Source organism: Neovison vison, chromosome 5, assembly GCF_020171115.1.
Source record: "Neovison vison isolate M4711 chromosome 5, ASM_NN_V1, whole genome shotgun sequence".
Lineage (NCBI taxonomy): Eukaryota > Metazoa > Chordata > Mammalia > Carnivora > Mustelidae > Neogale > Neogale vison.
Window position 1 is genome coordinate 54,406,539 of NC_058095.1, and position 25,550 is coordinate 54,432,088.

The 25,550-nt window shown below is 54.4% G+C and overlaps 2 protein-coding genes across 5 annotated transcripts in view; one reads left to right on the top strand and one right to left on the bottom strand.

Annotated features, from left to right (window-relative positions):
- The window catches only part of ZZEF1 (zinc finger ZZ-type and EF-hand domain containing 1), a 98,697-nt gene extending 83,001 nt beyond the window's left edge, over nucleotides 1-15,696 (bottom strand). For 2 of the 4 annotated variants that reach the window (XM_044248822.1, XM_044248821.1), the window contains exons 1-2: nucleotides 15,215-15,696; nucleotides 865-1,009 (exon numbers count right to left, since the gene is read on the bottom strand). In XM_044248822.1, coding sequence (XP_044104757.1) covers nucleotides 865-1,009; nucleotides 15,215-15,568 — 499 coding nt within the window. In that variant the 5' untranslated portion in view covers nucleotides 15,569-15,696. The remainder of the gene's footprint in view (nucleotides 1-864; nucleotides 1,010-15,214) is intronic. The other 2 variants (XM_044248824.1, XM_044248823.1) reach the window with 1 other exon arrangement.
- A 443-nt stretch (nucleotides 15,697-16,139) lies between these two features.
- On the top strand, nucleotides 16,140-25,170 carry LOC122906644 (neuferricin). Its single transcript, XM_044248828.1, has 4 exons — nucleotides 16,140-16,392; nucleotides 20,419-20,559; nucleotides 22,988-23,174; nucleotides 24,528-25,170. The coding sequence occupies exons 1-4, from the start codon at nucleotides 16,140-16,142 to the stop codon at nucleotides 24,742-24,744; spliced, it is 798 nt and encodes a 265-aa protein (XP_044104763.1). The 3' UTR covers nucleotides 24,745-25,170.
- The last annotated feature ends 380 nt before the right edge of the window (nucleotides 25,171-25,550 follow it).

The window sequence follows — 25,550 nt, forward strand, 5'->3', positions numbered from 1 at the left end:
AACACACGTTCCTGCAAACAAGGTGCCCGTAAGCCAGCCTAAAGGGGAGAGGAGCAGCGCAGCAGCTTTTCCTGGAGCTCAGACACACTTTTAGACTTGGGGGAAGTCTTTTCTGTTTGCTTTCTGACGAGTCATAACGGACAAGAAAGGAGGATGATTTAACTTGGATTCTGTCTTCTGAGTCCCCAGAAGAAACCAGACAAAGGCTCTCTGCTCAGCAGGGAGCCTGCTTCCTCATCTCTCTCTCTCTCTCTCTCTGCCTGCCTCTCTGCCTGCTTGTGATCTCTCTCTGTCAAATAAATAAATAAAATATTTAAAAAAAAAAAAAAAAGAAACCAGACAAAAACACAACTTTTTCATAGATATAATGTAGAAGTATTGCTTAATTTGTACACTACTTGTATTATCACTTAAATTTCAGAGTGACAGCTGACTAATGAAACAAACAAACAAAAAACCCCACTGGGTGCCTACCATATACCAAAGACGTGTAACATGTGAGGACATGGCAGAAAGAAAAGGCCGCTGTCCTCATGGAGCACACAGTACAGGAGGAAAGACAGACATTTACAGACAAGTGGGTCATTAATTAATTACAGTGATGCACGAGGCAAAAGACAAATTCAGGATGTGCAGAGAACTGGGGCCAGGGACAGTCTCTTGAGGGAGTGAAACAGAGAGACCCTCTCACGACAGAAGTTCATGAAAATGGTAGAGCTGCCCAAGCGTCAAGGTACTGGGGATGCAAGGAGACAATGACGCAGGAGTGAGTTGGTTTACGCGCCGCACGGGGCCCTCGCCCTGCACAGTTATGGCCGGAGGACGGCAGAGCTCACGGGCCACACGAGCGCGCTCCGGCCTTACCTGGGACAAGGGAGCAGGCCTGCAGCTGCCGGATGGTGTGGCTCAGCTCGCCCTGGAGGTTAGCGCCGCTGGAATGCTTGAGGGCCTCCAGCATGCTCTCAGCGTCCACAGTGCCATCGCCCTCTGCGTCGAACTGGGCAAAGGCCTGCAACGTAAGAGATGTGCCGTGATCGCGGCTGCTCCCGAACTGCACCTGGTGGGAGCAGGGCACGGGGTCCGTTCCCAGCATCTGGAGAACAGATTCAGGACAGTGACTCGCTGCGCTCGCAGAGGCCAAGCACAAGCACACAACTGCTACTCCACACACACAATTTTGTCATCTCTCCTTTCTTGCAGGAGGTCAGTCTCCTTCCCCCAAATAACTTGGGAAATCCAACAGCATGGCGTCTTCCAGCAGGTGACAGAGTGGACAGAGTGCTTGCACCAGGGACCCGGCTGGGGGTAGCAGCTCGGGGTGAGCGGGGCTTTTCCTTCCAAACACTCCTCAGACACGGACCTAACAGGAAATTTGTCTCCAGCCCAACTGTATCTGCCCTCCGGCCGCAGTCGAGCTTGCTCCCTCCGGCGTGGGGCTGCCTGGGGAACCGGGTACAGAGTGGGATTCGGTCTGAACCGCGGACTGTCACTAAGCAGCTGTGTGACCATCCACACATCCCTCTACCTCCAGAAGCCCGAGCGCCTTGATCGGAAAAATGGAGCACAGGGCTCCAAACTCACAGTCGCCGTCTGGACCAAGTAGCATTGGAACAGCGGCCAATACGCGGGAAGTGCATCAGAATGCTTTCAAACACGCGCCAGCTGCCTCCCCTGCGCCCCAGGCCGGCCCCCTCACGTCCCCCTTCATGTTCTACAGGACTCTCCTCACCTGGGGGACACCTGCCGCGTCCCCCAGATCCCAGTCCCTGCGGCAGCAGCGGTTTGTGTCTTCTTGCTGACCTGCTCGCTCACAGACACCCCTCAGCAGGGAGCACTTTGGCAGTCTCCAGTCCTCTTCTCGAAGTAATCCTCCCTCTCCCCCAGAACGCCTGCCCTTTCCCAATTTCCCTCATTTGTGGAGCACGGAGATGTCCCACTAAGGCTTCAGGACTGACACGAGCACCCCGATTTCCACCACAGACCTCCAAACACAGTGCTCGTTAGGGACATGGCAAACCCCTATGCTCAGGTCCATGAGCCAGGGCTGGACGTGCAGGCGGCCAGCAGAGCTTCGGGCAACGTATGAGGGAAGGACGCAGCATTCCCCTGGCACTTCCTCAACCCAACAGGATTATCCAAAACCATGACAGGACCAAAGGCTACACTACTCAAAGAATAACGTTCAAAAAGAGGGAAACTATCACCCTGTTCTTCTCTGATTAGGCCCAGTCAGGAAGCTGGGCTGGGTCTGACTCCCACCCAAAGGAAATGACACGTAAGGGGTCAGCGGACACAGACCGTGGCAGAGAGAAGACACGGCCTCTGAGGACAGGAACCAGAGCACAGGCCTGCAGGGTGAGGAACAGGTGCCTGGGATGGGCTGTCCCGAGAAAGGTCAGCGAAAATGAAGGTCATGAGACAGAAATTAGAGCGAAAAAATAAAAATTAATTAATTTCTTTTTAAAAAGATGTTAAGGCCGCCTAGATGGCTCAGTCGGTTAGGTGTCTGCCTTTGGCTCAGGTCATGATCCCAGGGTCCAGGATTCATGCCCTGCATTGGGCTCCCTGCTTGGCAGGAGCCTGCTTCTCCCTCTGCCTGCTGCTCCCTCTGCTTGTGCTGTCTGTCTGTCTGCCTGTCTGTCTGTCTCTCTCCTTGACAAATATATAAATCAAATCCTGAAAAAACACTAACAATAATTTGGAGAAGAAAGTGGTGGGGGGTATATGAGATAAAATTGGCCTGGAGTTGTACGTGCTGGAACTGAAATGTGAGAGATCATTCTAAGCTTACCTCGACTTTCTTATGTTTAAAATTTTCCATTAAACAAACAAACAAAGTAAGACATCCACAGACCCTCCCTCCACTCAGTAGCCTGGGGGTTGATTCCTCAGAGAGAGCGGTACAGTCTCCAGACGAGGAAAAGCCTGCACCAGAGCCCACAGAGGTAGGGTTGGAAGACCCGCCCCTGCTCCAGGGCTCCCAGAATGCTGGCAGTGGGACAGAGATGCCAACCCTCCAGGCAAGAGACTGGCAGTCTTCTCTGGGGCACCAGACAAGACCCTGAGGACAGACCTGGAGACACTGTACCAGAGGTACCAGAGGGCTCCCCACGGAAGGGCCCAACCTCTTCACCATACGCTGAGGCTCAGTGTCACCAACCAGATGCAGGGAGCGCCCACTCTTTAGGTCCCCTTCCTGGACCACTGGACATTTGAGGAAAGGTCTAAGAGGAAACACAGAAACAGCAACTTGGAGAAAAGAAAGGAAAAGGAGAAGTAAATGTGAAAAAGATTATCGTTCATATCTTCAGAGAAATATTTTAAAAGCTATTTTTTAAAAGATTTTATTTATTTATTTGATAGAGATCACAAGCAGGCAGAGAGGCAGGCAGAGAGAGAGGGAGAAGCAGGCTCCCTGCTGAGCAGAGAGCCCGATACAGGGCTCGATTCCAGGACCCTGGGATCATGACCCAAGCCGAAGGCAGTGGCTTTAAACCACCGAGCCACCCAGGCGCCCCTAAAAGCTATTTTTAATACCAGCTTACTGACATATAATTCACATACCATAAAACTGACCCTTTTAAAGTGTACAACCTTGTGGGTTTGGGTATATTCAGAGTTGGGGAGCTGCCACCAACACCGCCTAATAAAAAGGGACCCTGCATTGTCATGAAAGACCAAGAGACTCCTACTGAAAACAGTCTATTCAGAACACTTTCATAAGCTCCTGAAAGTTAAAATATCATAGCAAAATGAAAATCTCTCAGCGAATTTGGGAAGATAAATTGACTAGAGTGCCCAGAGAGTAGAGCACAAAGACAAAGTCATGGGAACCAGGCAAGGCAAGACGAAAACCACCAGGAGACCAATCCAGAAATCCAATATTCAAACACTGTGAGTGGTAGAGAAGGAAACACAGAAATGGGAGGGAGAGAAATAACCATTCTTAAGATCCAAGATAACTTCATGCAGCTGAAGGACATGACTGTTGACACCACAGAGGCTGAACACCCCCCCACCAGGGACTAAAAGCACACTGTGATCAGATTTTGTAAGACGGAGGGGAAAGAGAAGTTCCTGCTTCCACGGGGAAGATACAACGTCCATGTCAGAGGTCGGGAATCAGGGCCGATTCAGCAGTTACAAGGGAAGCTGGGACAGGAGCAGGGCCTTCAGCATCCTGGGGGGGACTCTCTCTCTCACCCAGAAGTTAACACACAGTCAAAACACCGCCTACTGAGCAGGAGTGGAAAAGACGTTCTCACCCAGCGAGGCTCTCAGAACAGGAGCCTGTTAACACTCCCTCACTCAGAAAGCTCCTTGAGGCTGCGGCTGCACAACCACGGAACGTGCCAAGAAAGGGGAAGACTGGGGTCCAACCGAGAGAGAGAATGAGGCCCCGGTTGCTGGAGATGCTGACAACCTGAAGAACACCAGGACCAGAACAAAGCTGGCCGGGGGCTCTTGAGATGAGCCTCTCAGAGCTGCCGTGGGTCTGAGCAGAGCCAGTGTGCTGCGAGAGAGGCAGGCTCGGCCGGAAGCCTGCAGTCGCATTAGTGATGGAAGATCGCGCACAAGAACAGCACCCGCTTAGTCGTCGACCTCAGAGAAAACACAACGCTGTACGAGACAGGGGCCACAGTCGTGGGGTGCTGCACAGCTCAGCCACGTACAGACGGGCACGCCTGTTCTCCCCGACACACCAAGATGAAAGGATCCGCCGGGGGAACGGGAGACGTGCGCAGCGGGCATGGACGGGAAGGCGAAGGTCAGCGAAGGCCTCCCCTTCCGTGGCAGGAAGGAGATGGATGAGGCGTGCGACTGAAAACTGACGGAGCCACGTACCTGCATCGCCCAGGATGCGCAGGAAACCCTTTCCAGAGCCAGCTGCAGCAGCCGAGGGTGACGCATCCCTGCGGGCCACGGCTTTCAGCATGCGTCACACGGGCTCTGTGCCATGCAAGCGATGAGGAAAATCAACAATTCTGAGGGCCCACTTCAAGCACAGGACAGACTGGATGAGTGGCTTCACGACATTTTTAAGTAGCGTAATACTTCCTCCTGTCTAAGGGAACATCTCACACAGTGAATACATCAACCCTACGAGATTTCTGGGACCACAGGAAAATGTGAACATGGCCTGGGGGCTAGAGGAGACCAAAGTGAACCCACACAGAAGGGTGAGGACCACAGACAGAACAGCAGGCTGAAGAGGGGAGCTATAGGATGGCCCCATGGTGGCTTACTGTTGTTGTTGTTTCTTGTTTTTGTTTTTAAGGATTTATATATTTATTTGACAGAGATCACAAGTAGGCAGAATAGCAGGCAGAGAGAGAGGAGGAAGCAGGCTCCCCCCCCCCAGCAGAGAGCCTAATGCGGGGCTCGATCCCAGGACCCTGAGATCATGACCTGAGCTGAAAGCAGAGCTAAACCCACTGAGCTACCCAGGTGCCCCTGCTGTTGTTGTTTTTAAGATTTACCTATTTATTTAGAGACAGAGGGGACAAGTGGGAAGAAGGGGAGAGGGAGAATGCCAAGCAGAGGGGCGCGTAGGGGGCTCAGTCGGTTAAGCATCCAACTCTTGATTTTGGCTCAGGTCATGATCTCAGTCATGTGACTGAGCTCCACATCGGGCTTTGCACTCAGCGTGGAGTGTGTTTAAGATTCTCTCTCCCTCTACCCTACCCCTCCTTTCACCCAGTCTCTCTCTCTCTCTCTCTCTATCTCAAAGAAAGCATTAAATTAAGTTAAATTACACTAAGGGGGCGCCTAGGTGGCTCAGTTGAGCCTCTGCCTTCAGCTCGGGTCATGATTTCAGGGCCCTGGGGTCCAGCCCCACATTGGGCTTCCTGCTCAGTAGTAAGTCTGCTTGCCCCTCTGCTCCTCGCCACTTATTCCCTCTCAAATAGGTGAAATCTTTATAAAAACAAACAAACAAACAACAAAAAAAAACTTAGTACATTAAAAATTGTAAAAAAAAAAAAAACCAAAAAAATTCTATTGATCTGTCAGTAATTACTGAATATAATAAAAAGAATTTTTAAAAAGAAAAACAAAGACATACTGTGTGACAAAAAAAATCAGAACAGCATTGCTAATAGCTTCACCAAATAAATACATCATTTCCCGACGCCTGGAAATTGTCCTTAAAGAAATGTACCGGTTTTCAAATCCAACACTTAACAGTTAGTGTATTTCGCAGGACTTCCCGGAGTCAGGTCTGCTCCTGCGCACACTCAGTCCTCTCTGACAGGCAGCCACTGTGCCCCTGAAGCTGAGCCTGGCTCCACGCGTGGGAAAACCGACAGGGCACATCCTTGCCCTCCGAAATGCTCACAGCCTTGGAAAAGACAGATCTGCAAACCAACAGCAGCAATGTGACGTGTGCTCATCCCCACAACACAGCTAGAGCATAAACAACCTGGGTCGCTAACAGACCAAGCCCCAGGCAGAGCTCTAAGCCGCACACCGGGAGCAACTCGTATTCTCCTCAGTGACCCTCGAGGTAGGCGCTACCTTTCTACCAGTGAGGAACAGAGAGGCGAAGGATGTTGTTCGAGGTCACAAGGCTGGCAGTCGTAAATCATGGTATCAGGATGTGATCATGGTATGACTTGGGATCCTACACCATGCGCCACTGTGCCACAAGCTGACAGACGCTCCAGAGGCCAGAAGCCCAAAAAGGACTGGGATACTCGGGGAACGTGGCCCTGAGAAAAACCACCCTTGCACTGAGTTTTGACGAGTAACTAGGAATCTGTGAGCGTGTGCAGACGAGGCAGCCATCCTAGGAAGAGGGGCCGGAATGTAAGCCTGGACACAGAGAGCAGGCAAGACCGCACGGACTCTCATTCCCGGTGCAGCAGGAGGCAGGGCTGTGGAAGCCAGAGGACAGAGAGCCTGGCCCATCAGGCTGAGGGGCTCCCATCGCCTAGCAAGGGTACCAGGAGGCCACTGGAAAAGACTGATCATTCCAGATCTACTTAAACCCTCAAACTGGAATGGACCTACCAATCTCTTCACATACAGGCCTTTACATGGCTTGAACTCCTTCTCCGGTGTCTCTGTGACACACACTGGTGATGGGAAGCTCATGTCTTCTGACCAGTTCTGACAGCAACAACTCTCTTCTCTATATAATGAATGGAAATGCGCCTCCCTAGTGTCACCACCTGTGGGGCCCTTCAGAATACATCCGATCCCTGTGCCCCAGAACAGCCCACGGATCACTGAACACAGGCAACAGGCCCCGAGTCTCCCTCAACCAGTTCTCACTCCACTGTGGCTTTAGTCTCATTCCCACGCTGGCTGTCCCCTCTGGGACCCTCCAGTTTGACATAACCCCAGAGCAGTGTGTCTCAAGTGTCACTGGCTGAGCTACTGTAAGAAATACATTTCAAGGGGGCGCCTGGGTGGCTCAGGTCCCAGCGGTTCTGGGATCAAGCCCCATGTTGCCCAACGTCACCCCAAGTTGGGCTTTCTGCTCAGTGGGGAGCCTGCTTCTTCCTCTGACCCTCCCCCTCTCCTCTGTTTGCGCTCTATCTCACTATCTCTGTCACTCAAATAAATAAATAAAATCCTTTTTAAAAAAAGAAAGAAAGAAATACATTTGGGGGGCATGGTTCAGTCAGTTAAGTATCTGCCTTCCACTCAAGTCCTGATCCCAGGGTCCTGGGATCCCACCCCAGGGAGGAACCCACTTCTCCCTCTCCCTCTGCCACAGCCCCGGCTCTTGTGTGTGCCGGCTCTCTCTGTCAAAAAGAAAATAAAACAAAACAAAAATAAAATAAAATAAAACAAAAGAAAAGAAAAAGAAATATATTTCATGCCATGCCCTAGGGCCTATAATGCTAACATGCCTCCTGAAACAATGTAAAACTTTCTCTTACTAGATACAATGTACCCTGACATCTTCTATTGTGTACTTTTCTGTTTCATGTTTAATATGCAAGTTAGCCCTCACTAAAGAGAGTCCCAACAGTTTGCAGCTCTGCGGTCGATTGTGGGGGGGGGGGCTCAAACCCAACTACATACAGTAGGTCTGGCCTTAACTGTGCAAAGAGAAGCAAGTCGACTTCCTGCTCTCTGGAAACAGAGCACGGCCGCCCATCTCCACGGAGCTGACACCACCTCCACAGAGACAGCAACCTTCTGTGCTGCATATCCCTCCTCTTCTCCGGCCTCAGGCTTCCGCCAACATGCCCACTTGCATGCCTCGCCACCCATGCCATAACCACTGAGGCATCGCCCAAGGGCAGGCCCTTGGCCGCGGCAAGTGAGAGAAGCAGCGTAAGACGGGATGGCGCTCAGACCATTCCAACTTAATGTCCTTAACCACGTGTAGGATCAAGACCATGGTACACATGAGAACGTACCAAACCCCCCACAAACCAGAACGGGGCACAGAGCAGCAGAACGCACGCATCGGGCTTCCTACAAAGGCTGCACCCTGGTTCAACCTGGGAGAAACAGCTGTGTGAGAGGTCTGGATCGGGTCGCAGCTCTACCACTTGCTGGCCCAGAGTTTGCCTCTCTACTTAAGGTCTCAGTTTACCCATCTGTGAGACCGCGCTGCATGGTGTCCAAGCACTGGAAGGGCTGTCAGGAGACAGAGTGAACACTCCTGGCGCAGAGCTAGAACAAAGAAGAACACCACCCAGGGCAGGAGGGGCGTGCCAGGCGCTGTTCTAGGGCTTCCACGTGGACGAGTTCCTTGACTCCTCATGCTAACTGTACAAGGTGACGACTAGCACCATGCTCACCCTTCCTGGGGGACGGCTGGGGCGCAGAGCGGCTGTGTGACTAATCACACAGCCTGCATATGGTGGAACCCGGATTTTCCCGTGCACGGTCTGACCCCAGAGCCCAAGTCTTAAACTCAGGCTAAAGAGGAGCAGTAGGACAGGAGGACTTACAAAACAGGGAGCTCACTGCTACGGTAAGCGCAGCTGTCCAGGGTATTACAGAAGGGACTCCTTTCCCGGGCAACGGGAGGGGAGAGGCTGCATGCAATGCTTACTAAGGTCCTTCCCAACTCAGATGGTAGAGTAGAGCCCAAAGGAGCAGCACTCCCAAAGTCGGCCACACTCTTTCACCCCAATTTGTCTGCACTGCGAGAGCACACACATGAGCAGGCTGGGGGGAGGAGGGACAGAAGGAGGAGGAGAAGAGAGAGAATCCCAAGCAGGCTCCACACTGAGCACAGAGCCCCACACAGGGCTCGATCTCATGACCCTGTGGGAATCACAACCTGAACCGAAAGCAAGAGTCAGATGCTCAAACGATGGAGCCCCCCAGGCGCTCCTGTGTTACACCTTTCCACTGTATCCCCTCCTTCCTCTGCCTGGCAAATTCTTCTAGCCTCTCAGGCCCTGGTTTGGTGAAGTCTTTCCCAAACTCTATGCTACTGTTAAAGGCTCCCCTGTGGTCCCTGAAAGTGAAATGGGCTTAGGGTGAAGCAAAGGGCTACAAGGGCAAAGGGAGGCAAGGAAAAAATTCCCGTGTGCAGGAGAAACTGCGAATGGGCTCAGTCAGCTAAAATGCTCCAGGAGCTGAGAGTGGAAAGTTACACAGACCTAAAGCTTAGCCTCCCATTTGATTCTAAAAGCAATGGGGAGCCACTGAAGTTTCTACAGTAAGACAGCGCGTGATGAAGCAGTGTGTTGGAAATCAGGGAAAGGTAAAACAAGGCTGTGGCCTTTCCTCTATAGCTCTTCTTCCCCACAAGAAGCCAATACCATCATCCCCAAAGCAGTGAAGTACACAGGGTCAAAATAACCCCCAATTCACCCAGCGTCCTTCTCTCCCCCACCGCCTCATCGCCATCCACGGCTGTCGCTTGCTGGGCCAGAGCAGAGCAGGCAGCTGGGCAGGGGGCCTCACAGCCAAAGGGCAGGACAAGATCAGATGGTGCACTTTACGCGCCAAGCGATGTGTATAGAACAGGCAACGAGGGCCCAAACCCAGTTATTCAGAATCACGGCATGAGAAAGGTTTGGTCCTGAGCAGGTGATGGTGCCAAGGCAGGGAATCTTGAAGAACTGAGAGAAACAAGGTCCACACACAGGACAAGGCAGGTGTCCCATTGGCTTGGGCACAGGGCTCTAACAGGGAAACAGAGGCAGAGGATGTCAGACAGGGAGAATGGCCAGCCCGGGGGTTCTAGGCCCTTCTGAGGAATATGTATTTGTCCCTCAGGCAGTGGGGAGTCTCTGCAGGCCCTGAGCTGCGGGCAAGCAATGTCTGCACCTGCTTCATCCTTACTGCACAGACAGGAGTCTCTCACGCTCTGTCTTCAAAGGGTGGAGAATTACATCCACATAATTCTATTTGCATAGTTCTTGGGCTCAGAGCCATTCTAAACCAGAGGATTAAAACCTATGACACGATAATGACAAATGGTGTTTTTCCTCTAAATTTCCTCTGAACCAAACACTAAGACCCTTTTCTAGTTTTCCTAAAACTCTATTTAACTGTTCCCTCAAACATCAAAAAATCCCCTACTCCTCCACAGTTACAGACTGGATATGGGGCACAAGGCCGGAGAATGAGGACGAGACTGTCTTGGGCTGCTCACCCAACCTGCGGGCCCTGCAGCGGAGCGCTGGCCTGGCCCTGGCCCGGAGACACAGCCCTGCGGAGGCAAGAGGGCAAGGGACAGCGACGGTCCTGCCCTCGCACTGCGCAGCCCAGTGGGTTTCACAGACGAAGCACCGGAGCCAGTACGGCAAATGAATAAAAGAAGACCTAGTTCTCTCAAATTCCCATCTGAAAGCCATCTGCCATCATCCCGTGTTCAGCACCTTTTCCTGCCCAAGACTCTACACGTCTCTGGAGGCATAGCGTACTGAGAGTACAAACACAGAATCTCTAATCTCTGCGGTCAGATAGGGATTTAATTTTAATTCTATTCCCCATCTGCATAAAGGTCAAGTAGATTCTGCTCCCTACAATCAAACCAGAGTCCTTCCCCATGGACCACACCTAGCAGAAGAGAAGGTATGTTCCACTATAAAATGATAAAGCTTCAGACTATGGTCTACAGTACAAGTCCAGCAACTTCTTTAGGGTACCACCTCAAGCAACTAAATCATGGGAACATGAAGGCAAGATGCCCGGGGGGACACGGATGGCAACACGGATCTGGAGCCCAAGAACCGGCATATGAAACTTGGAAACACTTAGCATTATAGTCATACTGTATACCGCCGGGGACTATAAAATGAAAGGAGGGAAAAACACACATCATCGTTTTAGCTGCTACTATGAAGGCGTTTTATTAACATCTCCCTTATACCCTTAAACTTAAAGTATCACAACACATCATCACAAGCTTATGTTAAAATTAACTAAGACACAGAAATGTCCGCTTACTTACATCCAAGGGCACACTTGTTTTAGAGCATGGAATCATAACCATGGCTAATGCTTATCTTCTTGGACATTTCCCCGTATAATTACTCCATGCTTACAGATAGAACAACCACTGCGAGTTCTTCCAAATGGCTTTTTAAACCCTGGCTAAGCCTTCATGTGGAGACAGACCTGCTCTTTTCAGCTAACAAGTGCTAACCAGCAACAAGGGCAGGTTACCAGACTTTAGTACTAGGCCACACCCCTAACCGTCTCCACACCAGGTGTACTAAAGGGGAACAGGCTTCAAGAAAAATACACAATGCCTTTTCTCAAACTGGAATTATTCTTACTAGGTCTCCCTTAGCATGCAGAGGAAAATTAAAGAATTGAGACAAAAAAAAAAAATAATAATAATAATAATAATAAATAATGAGACTAAGTAAAAAGAATCCCAGAGAACCAGGTCCCTAGAGGAGGAAGGCCTGGAGTCAGAGGACTCCGCTAGAGTGTTGGCACCAGAACTCACTTTCCCATCCTACTTGAGTCCCTGAACTCTACAGAGCCTTCAGTCTCATCCTCACTGTGGAGCTGGGGTCACCCACCAGCCTTGCACAGCTGGCCCGAATCACTAGACACCAAGTCTCCGCACATACTGTAGAGAGTGAGGGGAGACAGCCCTGCAGGTGTGAAGAAAACTCCCAGCATGTATTTCGTGAGTTCAGTGTATGGGTACTTAAGACCCTATGACACACCTCTAGGTGGCCCCAGGGATTTTTACGGAAGGAAAATACGACCTTGCAACTTTCCCAAGTCACCAGGTCTTACTGCTGGGCTTCTGAGTCCTTAAGGTTTGTTTCTGCCACACGTGTGACTACGATGACTCTGTGTTTCACAGCGGGGAAGGGACAACCACTCAGGTTTTTCTTCCCACCTATCTCTTTAGTCATGGTGGCTGCACGACCTTGGATTTAACAATGTTCAACAGTCCACGGACTAGCTCTAAGGGACTCAGGTTCTCACGGAGCGCAAACACACACTGCACAGTGGGAGGAACCGATGGGCTACTTTCTCACGGAACCCCCGCGAACAGATGACTGTATCTCAAGCAGTGTTCTCTCGGACCTCCTGTCTGTGACACCTCCACGTCGCTGCCCATGGACACATTAAGCTCAGCATAGCCAAACCAGAGCCAAACCAGACCAAATCTGGTCTCTCCTGATCTTCCCTGCCTAAAAAAGTTTCTATTCTCAATAATCAGCCCTATCACCTTTCCAGTAATGTTGGAGCCATCCTGAATTCCTTTCCCCTTCTAATTCTCTACTCACACATAAGTCTCAAGGACTGCTTATTTTACTTCCTAAATCACTCTCAAAATTGTTGGTGCCAGGGCCCCTGGGTGGCTCAGTGGGTTAAGGCCTCTGTCTTCAGCTGAGGTCATGATCCCAGGATCTTGGGATCGAGCCTCGCATCGGGCTCTCTGCTAGGCGGGGAGCCTGCCTCCCCCCCCCTCTGCCTGCCTCTCTGCCTACTTGTGATATGTCAAATTAAAAAATAAAATCTTAAAAAAAATTGTTGGTGCCATTTTAGCTGCCACCACCCCAGCCCAAGCCACCCAGTCTCTTACCTGAACTGTCATAATAGTATCCTAACTGACCTGCTTGGACCCTGCTAGCCCCTCTCCAACCGGCTCCCTGGAAGGCAGCCACAGCACCATGGATCTGGCTTAAAGCTCCGGTTTGCAAACTCCTAGATGACAGAGGCTGCAAGGCCTCCCCAGGATCTGACTCCTGCCCACTCCTCCAGCTTCGCTCTCTTCCTTTGAGTTCTGGGGTCTAGCCACGTGTGTCACACCACTAATTGGAACTGGGTATCTGTTCTCCTCTTTCTCAGTAATCACATCCTTGTTTTTCAGCTAAATCCATGGCCATGGAATAAAAGTTGTTCCCTGCCTCCCTTGCAGCTCAGTGGGGCCCTGTGGCTGGGCTTGTGCCAACGGGAGGTGAGCTCTGCCCTTAAGAAAGGCGGTGTGGGGGCGCCTGGGTGGTTCAGTGGGTTAAGCCTCTGCCTTGGGCTCCGGTCATGGTCTCAGGATCCTGGGTTAAGCGTCTGACTCCGGTTCTCAGGGTCCCAGGATTGAGCCCTGCATAGGTCTCCCTGCTCGGAGGGGAGTCTGCTTCTCCCTCTGCCCCTCCGCTCTGCTTGTGCTCTCTCACTCTCCCTCTCTCTCTAAGTGAATAAATAAAACACTGTTAAAACGGACTCCTGGCCTTACATTATAGGACTCCTGTCAACTCTGCTTGTAGCTCTATTTCTGTCAGACATTTCCAATGTAACTACTGTTCCCTCCATTGCCTTCTGGACAATTCTGAAACGTGCCAACTCCTTCAACAGATCTACACAGCTCTTCCCAGCACAACTTCATTTTCTCTCAATACATGTAGAGCTAGAGGGGCGCCTGGGTGGCTCAGTGGGTTAAGCCGCTGCCTTCGGCTCAGGTCATGATCCCGGAGTCCTGGGATCGAGTCCCACATGGGGCTCTCTGCTCAGCGGGGGCCCTGCTTCCCTCTCTCTCTCTGCCTGCCTCTCTGTCTACTTGTGATCTCTGTCTGTCAAATAAACAAAATCTTTAAAAAAAAAAAAGGATTTAAAAAAAATACATGTAGAGCTAGAGACAAAAGTATTACACGGACTCTTGGAATTAAGAAAAAATACATATGGAGACCCTTCACTAACGAGTATGACCCCATTTTCAAGAACTGGGATGTCTTACTGGTATCTTTTTAAAGAAAATATAAGAAACATACAAACCCTATTACCTAAATTCTGACTATATGCAAAAAACATTCTTAAAATATTTTAAAAGCCTCTGTTTGTAAAGCGCACATCACTTTCTAATGGCATTACAAGCACCTGTCAGTGCACCCTTCACGGACGCTGAAGACTCTACGTGGCTTACTCACTCCCACAAATTAAGCATCTATCTGCTGTAACACTGTGGAGTTAAAGAAATGGGTTCCCAAGAAGGAGGCAGCGGGACCTAAGACAAAGAAGCAAACAAACCAAGAGAGCAGAGTGCTAGGGCTTGGGCTGACAACGAGTCAGTGGGAGACCCTGGAGCAGTTCTCTTTTCACTGTAAAATGAAAGGTACAAATAATTCCTAACGTCCCTTCTGAGAAAAGAATATTTTGTTTCCATATCAATTTGCTGCTCATGATGCAACAGAGATGATGCTAATGACTGTGCCCAAACCTCGGTCATTACAAGTCCTAGCAGGACGGGTGACACCCGCCCGTCAGCTTCAGGTTACACGGAGGTTTCCATGAGTCTAAAACACGGCTCCTGGACTACCCAGAAACAAGTGTGTACTTTGAAAATGGTAGTTTCGGGGTAGTGAGAACGGGTTTCAGAAGGCGAGCTCTCCAGGCCCGGTTGTCCTGCTCCCACGCTCGCTGGGCGCCCACGCCCAATTCAGAGGGCGCTCTGGACAATCCTCCGGCCGGTACAACACAGTGGCTTCCACCGCCACTCCCTCGATCCCTAGGCCTCCGCCCCGGAGCCCGACAAGGAAGATCCCCCCGCGGGCCGCCGGGGCCGCGTGGGGCAGCAGCACAAACGTCGGCACTGCAACAACCTGCGAAGACTCCAGGGCTTGTCGAGTTCCTCAAACCAAGGACGGCCCCGTCTAGGCTTTCCGCACCCCCAGGAGAGGGTAGAGACTCGCAGCCGTGTCCCGCGGAGTAGAGGACGCGAGCACCGCAAGCTCCGGTCCTCAGAGCCCGCGCACCCCGCGGGGTTCCGCCCCGCCCGTCGAGAGCCACCGCCCCGCCCCCCGCCCCGCCGTCGCCGGCCGGTCCTCACCTCCTCGAACTGCTCGCCCGAGCAGCCGGCGCCGCGAGCCTCCAGCAGCTCCCGGAACTGCTCCAGGGTGACGGACTCCTCGCCGCGGCCCAGCCGCTCCTCCAGCCAGCGCAGCAGCGCGCCGTGGTGCCTGGACACCAGAGACTCGCAGGGCGGCGCGGGCCGCAGCGCCGCCGCCGCCTCTCGCAGTCGGGCCGGCTCCAGCAGCGCCGCGGCGGGCGGCAGCGCCGGAGCCGCGGGGCCCGAGCCGGCGACCGTGCCCGAGTCGGCCGCCCAGCTCTGGTGCGGGCCCCAGCCCTCGCCCCCGGCGGCAGCCGCTTCGTCTTCACTGCTGTGACTCGGAGCGTTCCCCATGGAGTCTCCGTGTCGGGCGTCCGGCTGTGCCGCCGCCGCCGCCTCCCCGCCTCGACCTGTCAACCTCCGGCGGCACCCGGCGGGCGGGGACGGGGAGGGGACGACGGCGGCGGCGACTTCCGGCTTCCTCTCCGTCAAGTGAGGACTGCCGTCGCAAAGGCGCCGTCAGGCCGACTCAGGCAGATGCCGTAAGACAGCGAGGGAGGAGGGCTGCGGCAGCGGGTGGGACTCCGAGTTCCCAGAGGGCCAGTGGGTCCTAACGTCTACGTCATCCGACCGCCCCCTGTGCCGCCATCTTTGTTGGGGGCGGGAACCGGCGTGGCCGGGCCTTCGCCGGTCGCAGACTCGGTGTCTCTCCACGTTCACTCCCTACACTGAAAAAAATAGAAGCCAGGGGGTGGACCCGGAAAGTGGTCTTTCTTCCAAGCAGGTGTCCCTTCAGTCCCGCCTTGTCCCCTGGGGGGCGCGGAAAGGGGCGCGACGCCGTCGCGCCGGTGACGTCGGCCGGAAACGTCACGCCTGCGTCGCCGCTGTCTTGGCAGTGGTGGCGCGGAGGCCACCTGCAGTGCAAATGCTGTGGCGCGGCGGGCGTGGGTTGCTGCTGGGCCTGGCCGCGGCCGCGGCAGCCGCGGCCGCGGCGGCCCGGTGGCTGGGCTGGTGGAGCGGCCGCGCTGGCCTTCGCCTCTTCGTCCCCGAGGAGCTGGCCCGCTACCGCGGGGGCCCCGGGGACCCAGGCCTCTACCTGGCCTTGCTGGGCCGCGTCTACGATGTGTCCTCCGGCCGGAGGCACTACGAGCCTGGGGCCCACTATAGCGGCTTCGCAGGTACCAGCGGGCCGGCCCTCGGGCTGAGAGGGGCACCGCTCCGCGCCTCGGGCCCTCCGGGGTCTCGCCAGCCCGGCGCGCCTCGCCCCACCCTGCTTTTCCCGAGCGCCCTCCGCGACGTCGGCTGGAGAGACGGGCCTCCCGCCTGCCGCTGGGGCCGCCCGGCGGGGCTCGGGCGCCGCCGGGAAGGACGCCGCGTCCCCGCCCTCCGAAGCCTGCTTCCGACCCCAGTCGTCTCTCGAGGATGTGCCTGTCCCAAGTCACCTTCCTTTAGCGCTCCCCAGGTCTCCCCAAAAACCGGTGCCCTGGGTGGGACTCGCCCTTGCTTTAAGACGGACGCTCTCGTGTCCGCTGGAGATGCTGGGGCCCGAGCCAGGGAGGGGCTGGTCGCCCCTGCAGGGGCTCCTATCCGGGAAGCTGCGCGCGTGGCAGGCCCAGAGCGCTGGTCGGTGGAAGGTCTTCTGTCCGTGTCTTCCCGCCGCGGTTGTCGGAGCTGATTCGCTGATAAGCTCTGGACCAGGACCACCAGCCGGGGTGGGGGTTGGTGTTGGGACGCTGCCTCTGTCCCCTAAATACAAGGCACCACCTGGCTCCAGGGAGAACTTGAACAGAGAAGGAATTCGGGTCAGCCCATGCTGCCAGGCTCCTCATACGGCCCAGCAAGGAAGGAACTGACCAGAGCGGCACACTGATATAGCCGGGAGCTGGGCCTGGGGTCAGGGCTCTCTCCCCTGCGGGCCGAGGGCGGTCTGTGGGGCCCCGCACAACCCGGTCAGGGCCAGTTGCAGCTACGTGGCAGGGTGCACAAGCGGGAGCGGGAGCCCTTTCATTCCTGGGGTCCCTGCTCTTTGCGCCACGCTCTAGTGTCTGCTGAGTGCGTCTGTGCCCATCGTTCACTCAACATCCATGCCCTGACCCCACCACCGCCCGTCTTTGGCCAAGTGCTAAGGGTCCGGAAGACCATGCTCCCACCACCCGCACAGCCCAGCAGGGAGGCAGAGAGGTGCATTCCAGCTGCCGGTGTCTGGATCATGGTCTGTTAAGGTGTAATTCACACAATGTAGAACCCACCCTTTTAAAGCGTATAATTCCGGACGTCTCCATGTAGTCAGAAGGTTGTGCAAACATCAGCCCCATCTAATTCCACGAGTTTCTGTCACCCCTGAAAGAAACCCTGTATCCGTCACCAGTCACTGCCCACTCCCTCTGAGCCCCTACCCGACCCCCAGCCCCTGGCAACCACTGTCTGCTTCCCTCTGTCGTGACAATCTGCTTGTTTGGAGAGTCACACGCATGTCTGGCTTCCTGCGCTTAGCGGCGTTTGCAAAGTTCATCGGGGCTGTATCGTCACTGGTCGGTCCTACGTTCTGCTTTATGGCCAGGTCATGTTCCATTGTATGCGTGCGTATGCCACGTTTTGTATATTTCATCACCATTTTCTGGACATCTGAGCTATTTCCGTTTTTCGCCTGCTATGAAAACTCTGCTGTGAACATCTGTGTGCACATTTTTGTTTGGACGCCTGTTTTCAGTTTTCATGTAGCAACTCTTGGGTTTCACTTTTTGAGACACTGCCGAATTATTTCCTAAAGTGGCTGTACTCCCACCATCAGTGTAGTAGAGTTTCAGTGTCTCCACATTCTTGCCAAACTGGCTGTCTTTGATTATATCGTTTAATGGGTTTGGTGTGGTGGCCCATTGTGGTTTTGATTACTTGCGTTTCCCTAATAACTGTGACCTGGAGCATCTTTTGATGTGCTTGTTGAACACTTGTGTGTCTTCCTTAAAGAGATACCTGTTCAAATCCTTTTCCACTTTTTCATTGGGTCGTCTTTTTATTATTGAGCTGTGAGAGTTCTTTGATACTGACCTTGACCAGATCCCTGGATTGTGAATATTTTCTCCCCTGCCGTAGGTTATCTTGTCCCTTTCTTTATAGTGTGCTTTAATGCACAAAATTTTAAAATTTTGGTCAAGTTTGGTTTTTTTCTTTGTTAGCTTGTGTTTTTGGTGTCCTAGCTAAGAAACCGTCACCTAACCAAAGGGCACACACATTTACACCTGTGTTTTCTTCTAAGGGTTTTACCGGTTGAGCTCATACATTCATGTCATTGATCTGAGTTAATTTTATATATGTTGTGAGGTGGGGGTCTGTTTTCATTCTCTGCATGTCGCTGCCCAGTTCTCCAAGAACCATTGGTTGGAAACACTATTCTTTCCCCGTTTGAATTATTGAAAGTAATGAGTGAGAATGGACATACTGAAGACTGGCTGTCAGTGCATGGGTTTCATTCAGTCGGTCCTCACTGACAATTACTAAAGAGGAAGCACCGCCGGACACCGGGGAATCAGTCCTGTGTCGGTGTGTGCTCTGCCATGATAAAACTTGCAGACCAGTAGAAAAGGCTGACAGTGCATAGTTATGACATCAACAGTCGATGAAGTATTTTTGTGACAGGTGTTATGAGGAAGAAATACTTCTGTTACTGGAGGCACTAACGTAAGAGTGGAGGAGGGAGAGGAAGAGGAGCACAGCGTGTGGTTAATATTATCACTGACCCATTTTTCTAGCTGTCAGGGAATATCTTTTTTATCAGATATGTAAATCTGAGTAAGCACATAAAAGAGTTTCCTAACTGTAAAAAATACATGTTGTTAATGAAGAACAGATTTTAGATACATTTTTTTTTCCAGCCCAAAAGAATTGGCTAGCATTTCTGCTATGATCATTCAGATCAGGTCTGATCTGACCTTGGCAGGACCTCACTATAAGCCCTGTGCCACCACTGGCCACACACGCATCTGTCCAGTGCTTGCTGAGTCACAAAGCCAGTATTAGCTCTTGGCTATTGGCCGTAAATGGCTGTCATCATTGTTGGCCCTAGACATAATCATTTTAAGAGTTCTCCTTGCTGCATAGTGTTTCAAGGGCCCCATTTCTATAGGAAATATTGAGATGCTCAGACATTTTGAAATGGGAACAATTTGGAACTTCTGATTGGACTCAGCGCTCCATTCTATCAAGTGACCCTGGGTTTCAGCTCAGTAGGGAAGCTCAAGGCACGCCAGATAGCACATAGACATTTTTCAGGTGACACTCTGTCCCCCTTGACGTGGCAAGGCAAGGCTGCTGGCCAGTGCCGTAGGGCCCTGAGTAGCTCGCTGAGGGATCTGGACATCATTCCAGCGCCAGAGGAAGGCACTGAGGATTTTTCAGCAAGAGAATGACATCAGTTCACGTTTAAAATACCAGTCTCCACGTTGTATGGAGAGAGCGTACGGAGAGCTACTAGGGTTTACTGTAGTAGTTTGGATGAGGGACAGTGGCGGGCTGGGCCTGCTTCGTGGCAGATGCAGAAAGGCAGACTGATGTGGCTACTTAGGAACCTGAAGAACTCGGGGACTGCTGGAATTTGAGGGCTAAAGGAGGTGTCCCTGTCGCAGACTGCATTTCTGGACTGAGTATCTGGTTGATAGTTCCTGAGCTATGAAATTCTAGGAGACATGCAGGTTTCCTGGGGCTGGGGTGCTGATTAGTGCAGGGTGGACATTTTGAACTTGGGATGTTTGTGGAACATCTAGGTGATGTTGAATAGATGATGGGACGTACCACTCTGGAGCTCAGAAGTCTGAGCCAAAGATACCAACCTGGCGACCGCCAGCCTAGAGGTGGTTTTGGAACAGGAGATTGTTGGGGGGGGGTGCGCAGTTAGAGCAGGGGAGGTGGGCAAGAATCGAGCCCGAAAGCTGGTGGAAGATATGCCCACGAGGGAGGGGGAGGCCAGGAGCGTTGTGTCGTGGAAGCGGGCATGATCAGCTGTGCCGAGCGCTGCTGAGTGGCCATGACACTGGGGGTAAGCACCACAACATGTTGCAGATCCAGGAGCATCTGCGCCAGCGAGGGGGGTAGCTGTTTTTGGAGATTGGGAGTACGGGCTCCCACATGTTTCTCAGAAAATGGGCTCTTAAGTTGGTATGGTGCCTGTGACCAACAGGGTCATCTGTTTGGAAACCTGTCACCTGCAGGCCGAGACGCGTCCAGGGCGTTTGTGACTGGGGACTACTCCGAAGCGGGCCTGGTGGACGACGTAGCTGACTTGTCGTTTTCGGAGGTGCTGACCCTTCAAAATTGGCTTTCATTCTACGAGAAGAATTACAAATTCGTTGGTAGGTAATCCCACGGGTCATTTCCATAGATTCCATTCAGTTGTCCCACAGGTTTTTTGTTTGTTTGTTTTTTGTTTTAAGGATTGTATTTATTTGACAGAGGCACAGCCAGAGAGGGAACACAAGCAGGGGAGTAGGAGAGGAGGAAGTAGGCTTCCCGTGGAGCAGGGAGCCTGATACGGGCTCGATCCCAGGACCTTGGGATCATGACCTGAGATGAAGGAAGATGTTCAACGAATGACTGAGCCACCCAAGTGCCCCGTTTTGCAATTTTTTAAAAGACTTAGAGTTCTTTGGAGATTAGACCAAGGTTTAAAACCCACACAATACCCATGGCATTTTCCCCTTAAACTCTGGTTGTTAGTGTGGCCGTGAGTCTTCACTAGGCAGTGTCCTGGACACTTGTTTCCCTCCCTCGTGATCTTGGGAGAAGAGGGTCCAGCCGTTTGCTTTGGCCTCTGTGGCCCCCAGGCCAGGGGTTGCCTGCAGCATCTCAGACAAGCAGCTCCGGGAGCCTGGCTGGGTCCCAGGCATCAGGCTTCCGCACCCAGTCAGGAAGGCTTGAAGCCTACATTTGTGGGCGGTTTTGACAAACACTGTTTTATTTAGCCCTGTCAGGAGCCCAGCCTTAAGTTTGTGTCCATTCCGAAGGAGCGGCCTCCCAAACATTCGTTGAACCAGTTGTGCCCAGCACTACGTGGGTCACCAGCAAGGAGCAAGCAGGGACAGGGTCACGTTCCAAACAGACACCTCACAGTGTCCTAAAGACATGGTAGAGTCTAAATACTAGAGTGCTTTGTCAACACTGAAAATCGGGCTGTTGGGTCCTCTTCCCTCTCTGGAGCCCAGGTAGTCGCAGATGACTTCCTGGGCAGCGTCAGTGCCCCTCACCATCCCCGCGGTCTCAGTGGGACATGCTCTTTCCATGCCCCTAATGCCTCTGACAGCTGCTGTGTCTTGACCACCTGGGTTCCATTTCTGAGAACCTTGGCCTACAGCTACTCTGCTCCCTCCACATCCAGCTGCCCAGAACCTCCACGGTCCTCTGTGTGTCCAGTCCCCCAGCGCACACACTCGGTTGGCTCCTGTCCTCCCGGCCCGCACACCCCCTTCTGTGTTTCCACCCGGCTGTCCCAGGTCATTCCTGGAGCCACAGCCACGTGTGCACTGGAGGGACCGGGCACTCTGGGGACCTCCAGGAGGCTGGCTTCTCCCTTTTCCCAGGGAGGTTCCTTGAAATACTGCCAGGTTAGTAAGGAAAGGGACTCCTAACACAGAGAGTAAGAATACAGCCCTGAGAGTGGGCACAGGTGGCCCGACCAGGCATGTCTTCCTGGTGTTTGGGGAGCTCTGCCGTGGTTGGTCAGGGTTAGCATGCGTGCAGGCAGGTGGTCAGGGGAGGGCTCCGGACCGGGGTCGGCGTGCACTTGAATGCCTGCCATGGATGAGTGATGGGGACCGGACCTGGGAGGAGCTGAGTGCGGGTCCTAGAGTTGTGGGCTCGTTCTGCAGGAGGCAGGTGGGGGCAGGATTGCACAGGCCTGGAAGAGCCCTGTCGGGGGAGGGGGCTTACTACCCGCGCACACGATGGTGAGGACGGGAGGGCGACTCAGCAGCCGGGACCCAGCCTCAGGGACATGGGAGGCAGAGGAGTCTCTGTGTTCTGGATACGGTGTTGGCTGGGAGCCCTCGCCAGTGGTTGACCCCGTTCTCAGGACACGGCTTTTCCAGCTCTCTCTCTGTTGCCTCTAGGACTCCTGCCTCTCTGTGGATCTCATGGCTAAAACCTAGCATGACCGTTTTGTCGCCAGGCACACACAGATCCTCCGGGGAGGAGGTTTCCGCTAGACCGATTCAGGCTACAGGCTGGGGCTAGCTCCCTGATCCCCCCTGTGTGGCTTAATAAGCGTGGAACACGAGGGCTCTGCACTGGGCTATTTTGAATGCTGGGGCCTTGCTGGGGGGGAATAGACTCGTGAACAAGTAAACCAGCCACACAATTCCAGATAGGGCTGTGTGTAAGTAAAATGGACTGAGTAGTGTTGTGGGGGTGCTTTGTGGCCCCTTTAGGGCAGACCCCAGAGAGGCCTGCCGGAGTGGACAGTGGGTGAGCAGAGCCCTGGATGCAAGGAGCAGGTCCCTTGTGTGTCAATGCAACACGTCTCGCGTGCCTCTGGCACCGTGGAGCACTGAGGAAGGAGTCACTGCGGCTCTGCCCCCCGGGGAAAGCACCATCTGCACGTGGGAAGGGTCGGCGGCCCCCATGTGGGGGAGCCTGCACCTGGAGGCCCACCTCTGCGGGGTCTTGTCAGACATCAAGGGTTCTCAGTCCGGAGCCCAAAACCCTGGGAGCTTGGGCTTCACCATGGGGGTGAGGTGCTGTGTTCCTCCCTCCATGACCCTGACCTCGGCTCTCCCATCCCTGCAGGAAGGGTGACAGGAAGGTTCTATGGAGAGGATGGCCTCCCCACCCCCGCACTGAGCCACGTGGAGGCCATGATCTCCCGAGGCACAGAGGCAGGCCGGCGGGCGCTGGAGGAGAAGCAGATGTTCCCACCGTGCAACGCCGAGTGGCGCTCCAGGAGGGGTGGCCGGCTCTGGTGCTCACCGGAGAGGTATGCAGGCATCTGTGCGGCTTGTCCTATCTGGCTCAGTGATGCCGTAGCCCGGCTGCCCACCCAGGTGGGCTCTTCCAGAGCACAGGTGCTCTGGGGAGCGGGTCTTAACAGTGCCTCGGTGTCTGAGGCTTCTGAGGTCCCTGACAACCAGGAGAGGTTGGGGGGGAACCCGGGTGTGTGTGTGGTTTGCTTGAACTGCCCAGAGACCTGGCCTGGGGATGAGAAGGTCCAAGTAAAGCGGCTGACTTTGGCCTGGTGACCCATCCAAGGCCTCTGTCGCTCCTGGTCCACACAGATCGGGGCTGCCTGCGGCACAAGGGGACAAGGAGGCGGAGCTGGCCTTGGCTTGATGCCCCGAGCCGTGTTCTGGAAACACAACAACTGCCGAGTGTCTCCGAGAAGCCCTTTCCCGCAGAGATCTGCGAGTGGAGCCCAGTCAGGGCAGATGCCCCAGGGATTAGTCCAGGCTTGTTGGGGAGCTGAAGGAGAAACCAATGTTTTCTGCCCGAATCATCAGGCCCTTGGGCCCCTTAACTTTGGTACAGAAGAAGGGCCCCGGCCCCATGGCCCACACAGCAAGCTTGAAGGGCCTCAAGTGCGAGCCCAGCGCTCCCTGAGAGGGGCCGGGGAGCGCCTCCCTAAGGTGTAAGCTGTGCACATCCGTGCGGAGCCCTCTTGCTCTCCTGGAGGTGGGTCCCTTGTGCGATAAGAACCAACAGCCGGAGCTGCTGGCTCTCCCCAGGCCAGGCCCTGGATCCGTCCCGCTTTCTCCACTGTAGCTCAGGGAGCAGGCCCGAAGGGTCGGGAGGAAAGCTTCTCTCCGGTTCTGAAGAGACAGGGCCTGCTCTCCACAAAGGGGCTCAAGGAACCTGACCTGCCCACCCGAGGGCCTGTCTGCCAGGCTTGGTGGCCCCCTCTGGCGTCACTGCCGTCCCTGTCCCAGTGAGCCCACCCTGTCCCTCTGCCTTAGCCCCGTCTGTCGTTTTACCTCCCTGTGGAAGCGACAAAGGAGGCCTGAGTTCAGACAGGGAGTGGGTGTGGAGGGAGGGGGAGGGAAGGAGGGCGAGAGGCACTAGGGTGCCGCTCACAGGCCAGCGGGGGTGAGCCTTCCCCAGGGATTAGCAGTGCGGGGCCTGAGAAGGCACAGGGCAGGGCCTGAGAGCACCGGGACAGGGTGGCAGACTCTGCCCACGGCAGGGGACACTGGAGGAAGTCAGGAGAGACGGAAGGTCAGGGGACACATGCCGTAGACCCCCGCCTTGGGAAAATGCCAGGTGACCTCCCCCGCTCGTCACCCCCAGAGACTCACGAGTTCCTTCTGCTAAGCCGTTGTCTTTGTTCTGTCCTCAGTGGAGGTGTAAGCAGAGACTGGGTCGGGGTCCCCCGGAAGCTGTACAAGCCAGGAGCCAAGGAGCCCCACTGTGTGTGCGTGAGAACCACCGGACCCCCCAGCGGCCAGGCACCTGGCCTCCCCGTGTACACAAACCGTGGGGACTTAGACCACCCCGGCTTGGGCGAGTACACAGGCTGCCCACCCCTGGCCAGCAGCTGCTCCTTCCTGCCATGAGCTGGTGCCCCGGATGGTGGGGAGCCACAGAGAACCCTGCCTGGGTCTGGACACTGACACTCCCGTGGCTGAGGCCAGAGCGTTCCAACCTGCCCAGTCTCGGTCAGCTTGTGACCCACTCACCGTCCTTCAGAGCCCTCGGACAGGCGTGCGCCCAGATCTGACCCACTCAAAACTATCGGGCCTGCCAGGGCCCCAGGGGCACCGGCCAAGGAGGGACAGGGTCACTTCCCTGCACCTCAGAGACGGGCAGACGTGTCCAGAGAAGCCCCGGGTCCCCCCGGCTAATCCGAGCCCCAACCTTGCCTCCACCCTGAGCCGAGCCACGTCTAGTTGGAGACGTGGGCAAAACGGGGCAGGCGGATCTGGACGCCCCCGAGCGGGTGTGAAGCAATGATGATCTTTCTCTTAAAACGTTCAGAATTAGGTGGGGGAAGCCTGCTTTTTGACGAGAAAGTGGCTTCAGCGCCGCACTGCCACTCCCCTCCAGGGCCGGCCATCACCCCTGTGCTGAGCGGCTGACCAGAGGAGCTTCTTCCTGGGGACCTGCCTGCGCGCCCAACCCCCCCTACCTTGCCGCTCTCCCCCCACCCGCCATGCGCCAAAAGCTTGCTTCCCTCCCAAAGGAAACGCTTCTCAGACTCTGATGCGCCTCCGGCTACCGCTGAACCTGTGAGCTCCGGCATGTGCTCTCAGCCCCCGCCCACTGTAATGGCAGGCTGGATTCTGCCTTCCTCACCCCTCGGCCACACCGGTCCCGGGCTGGCCACGCTTGAGGACCTCCGAGAAACCCTCCCTTGGCTCTT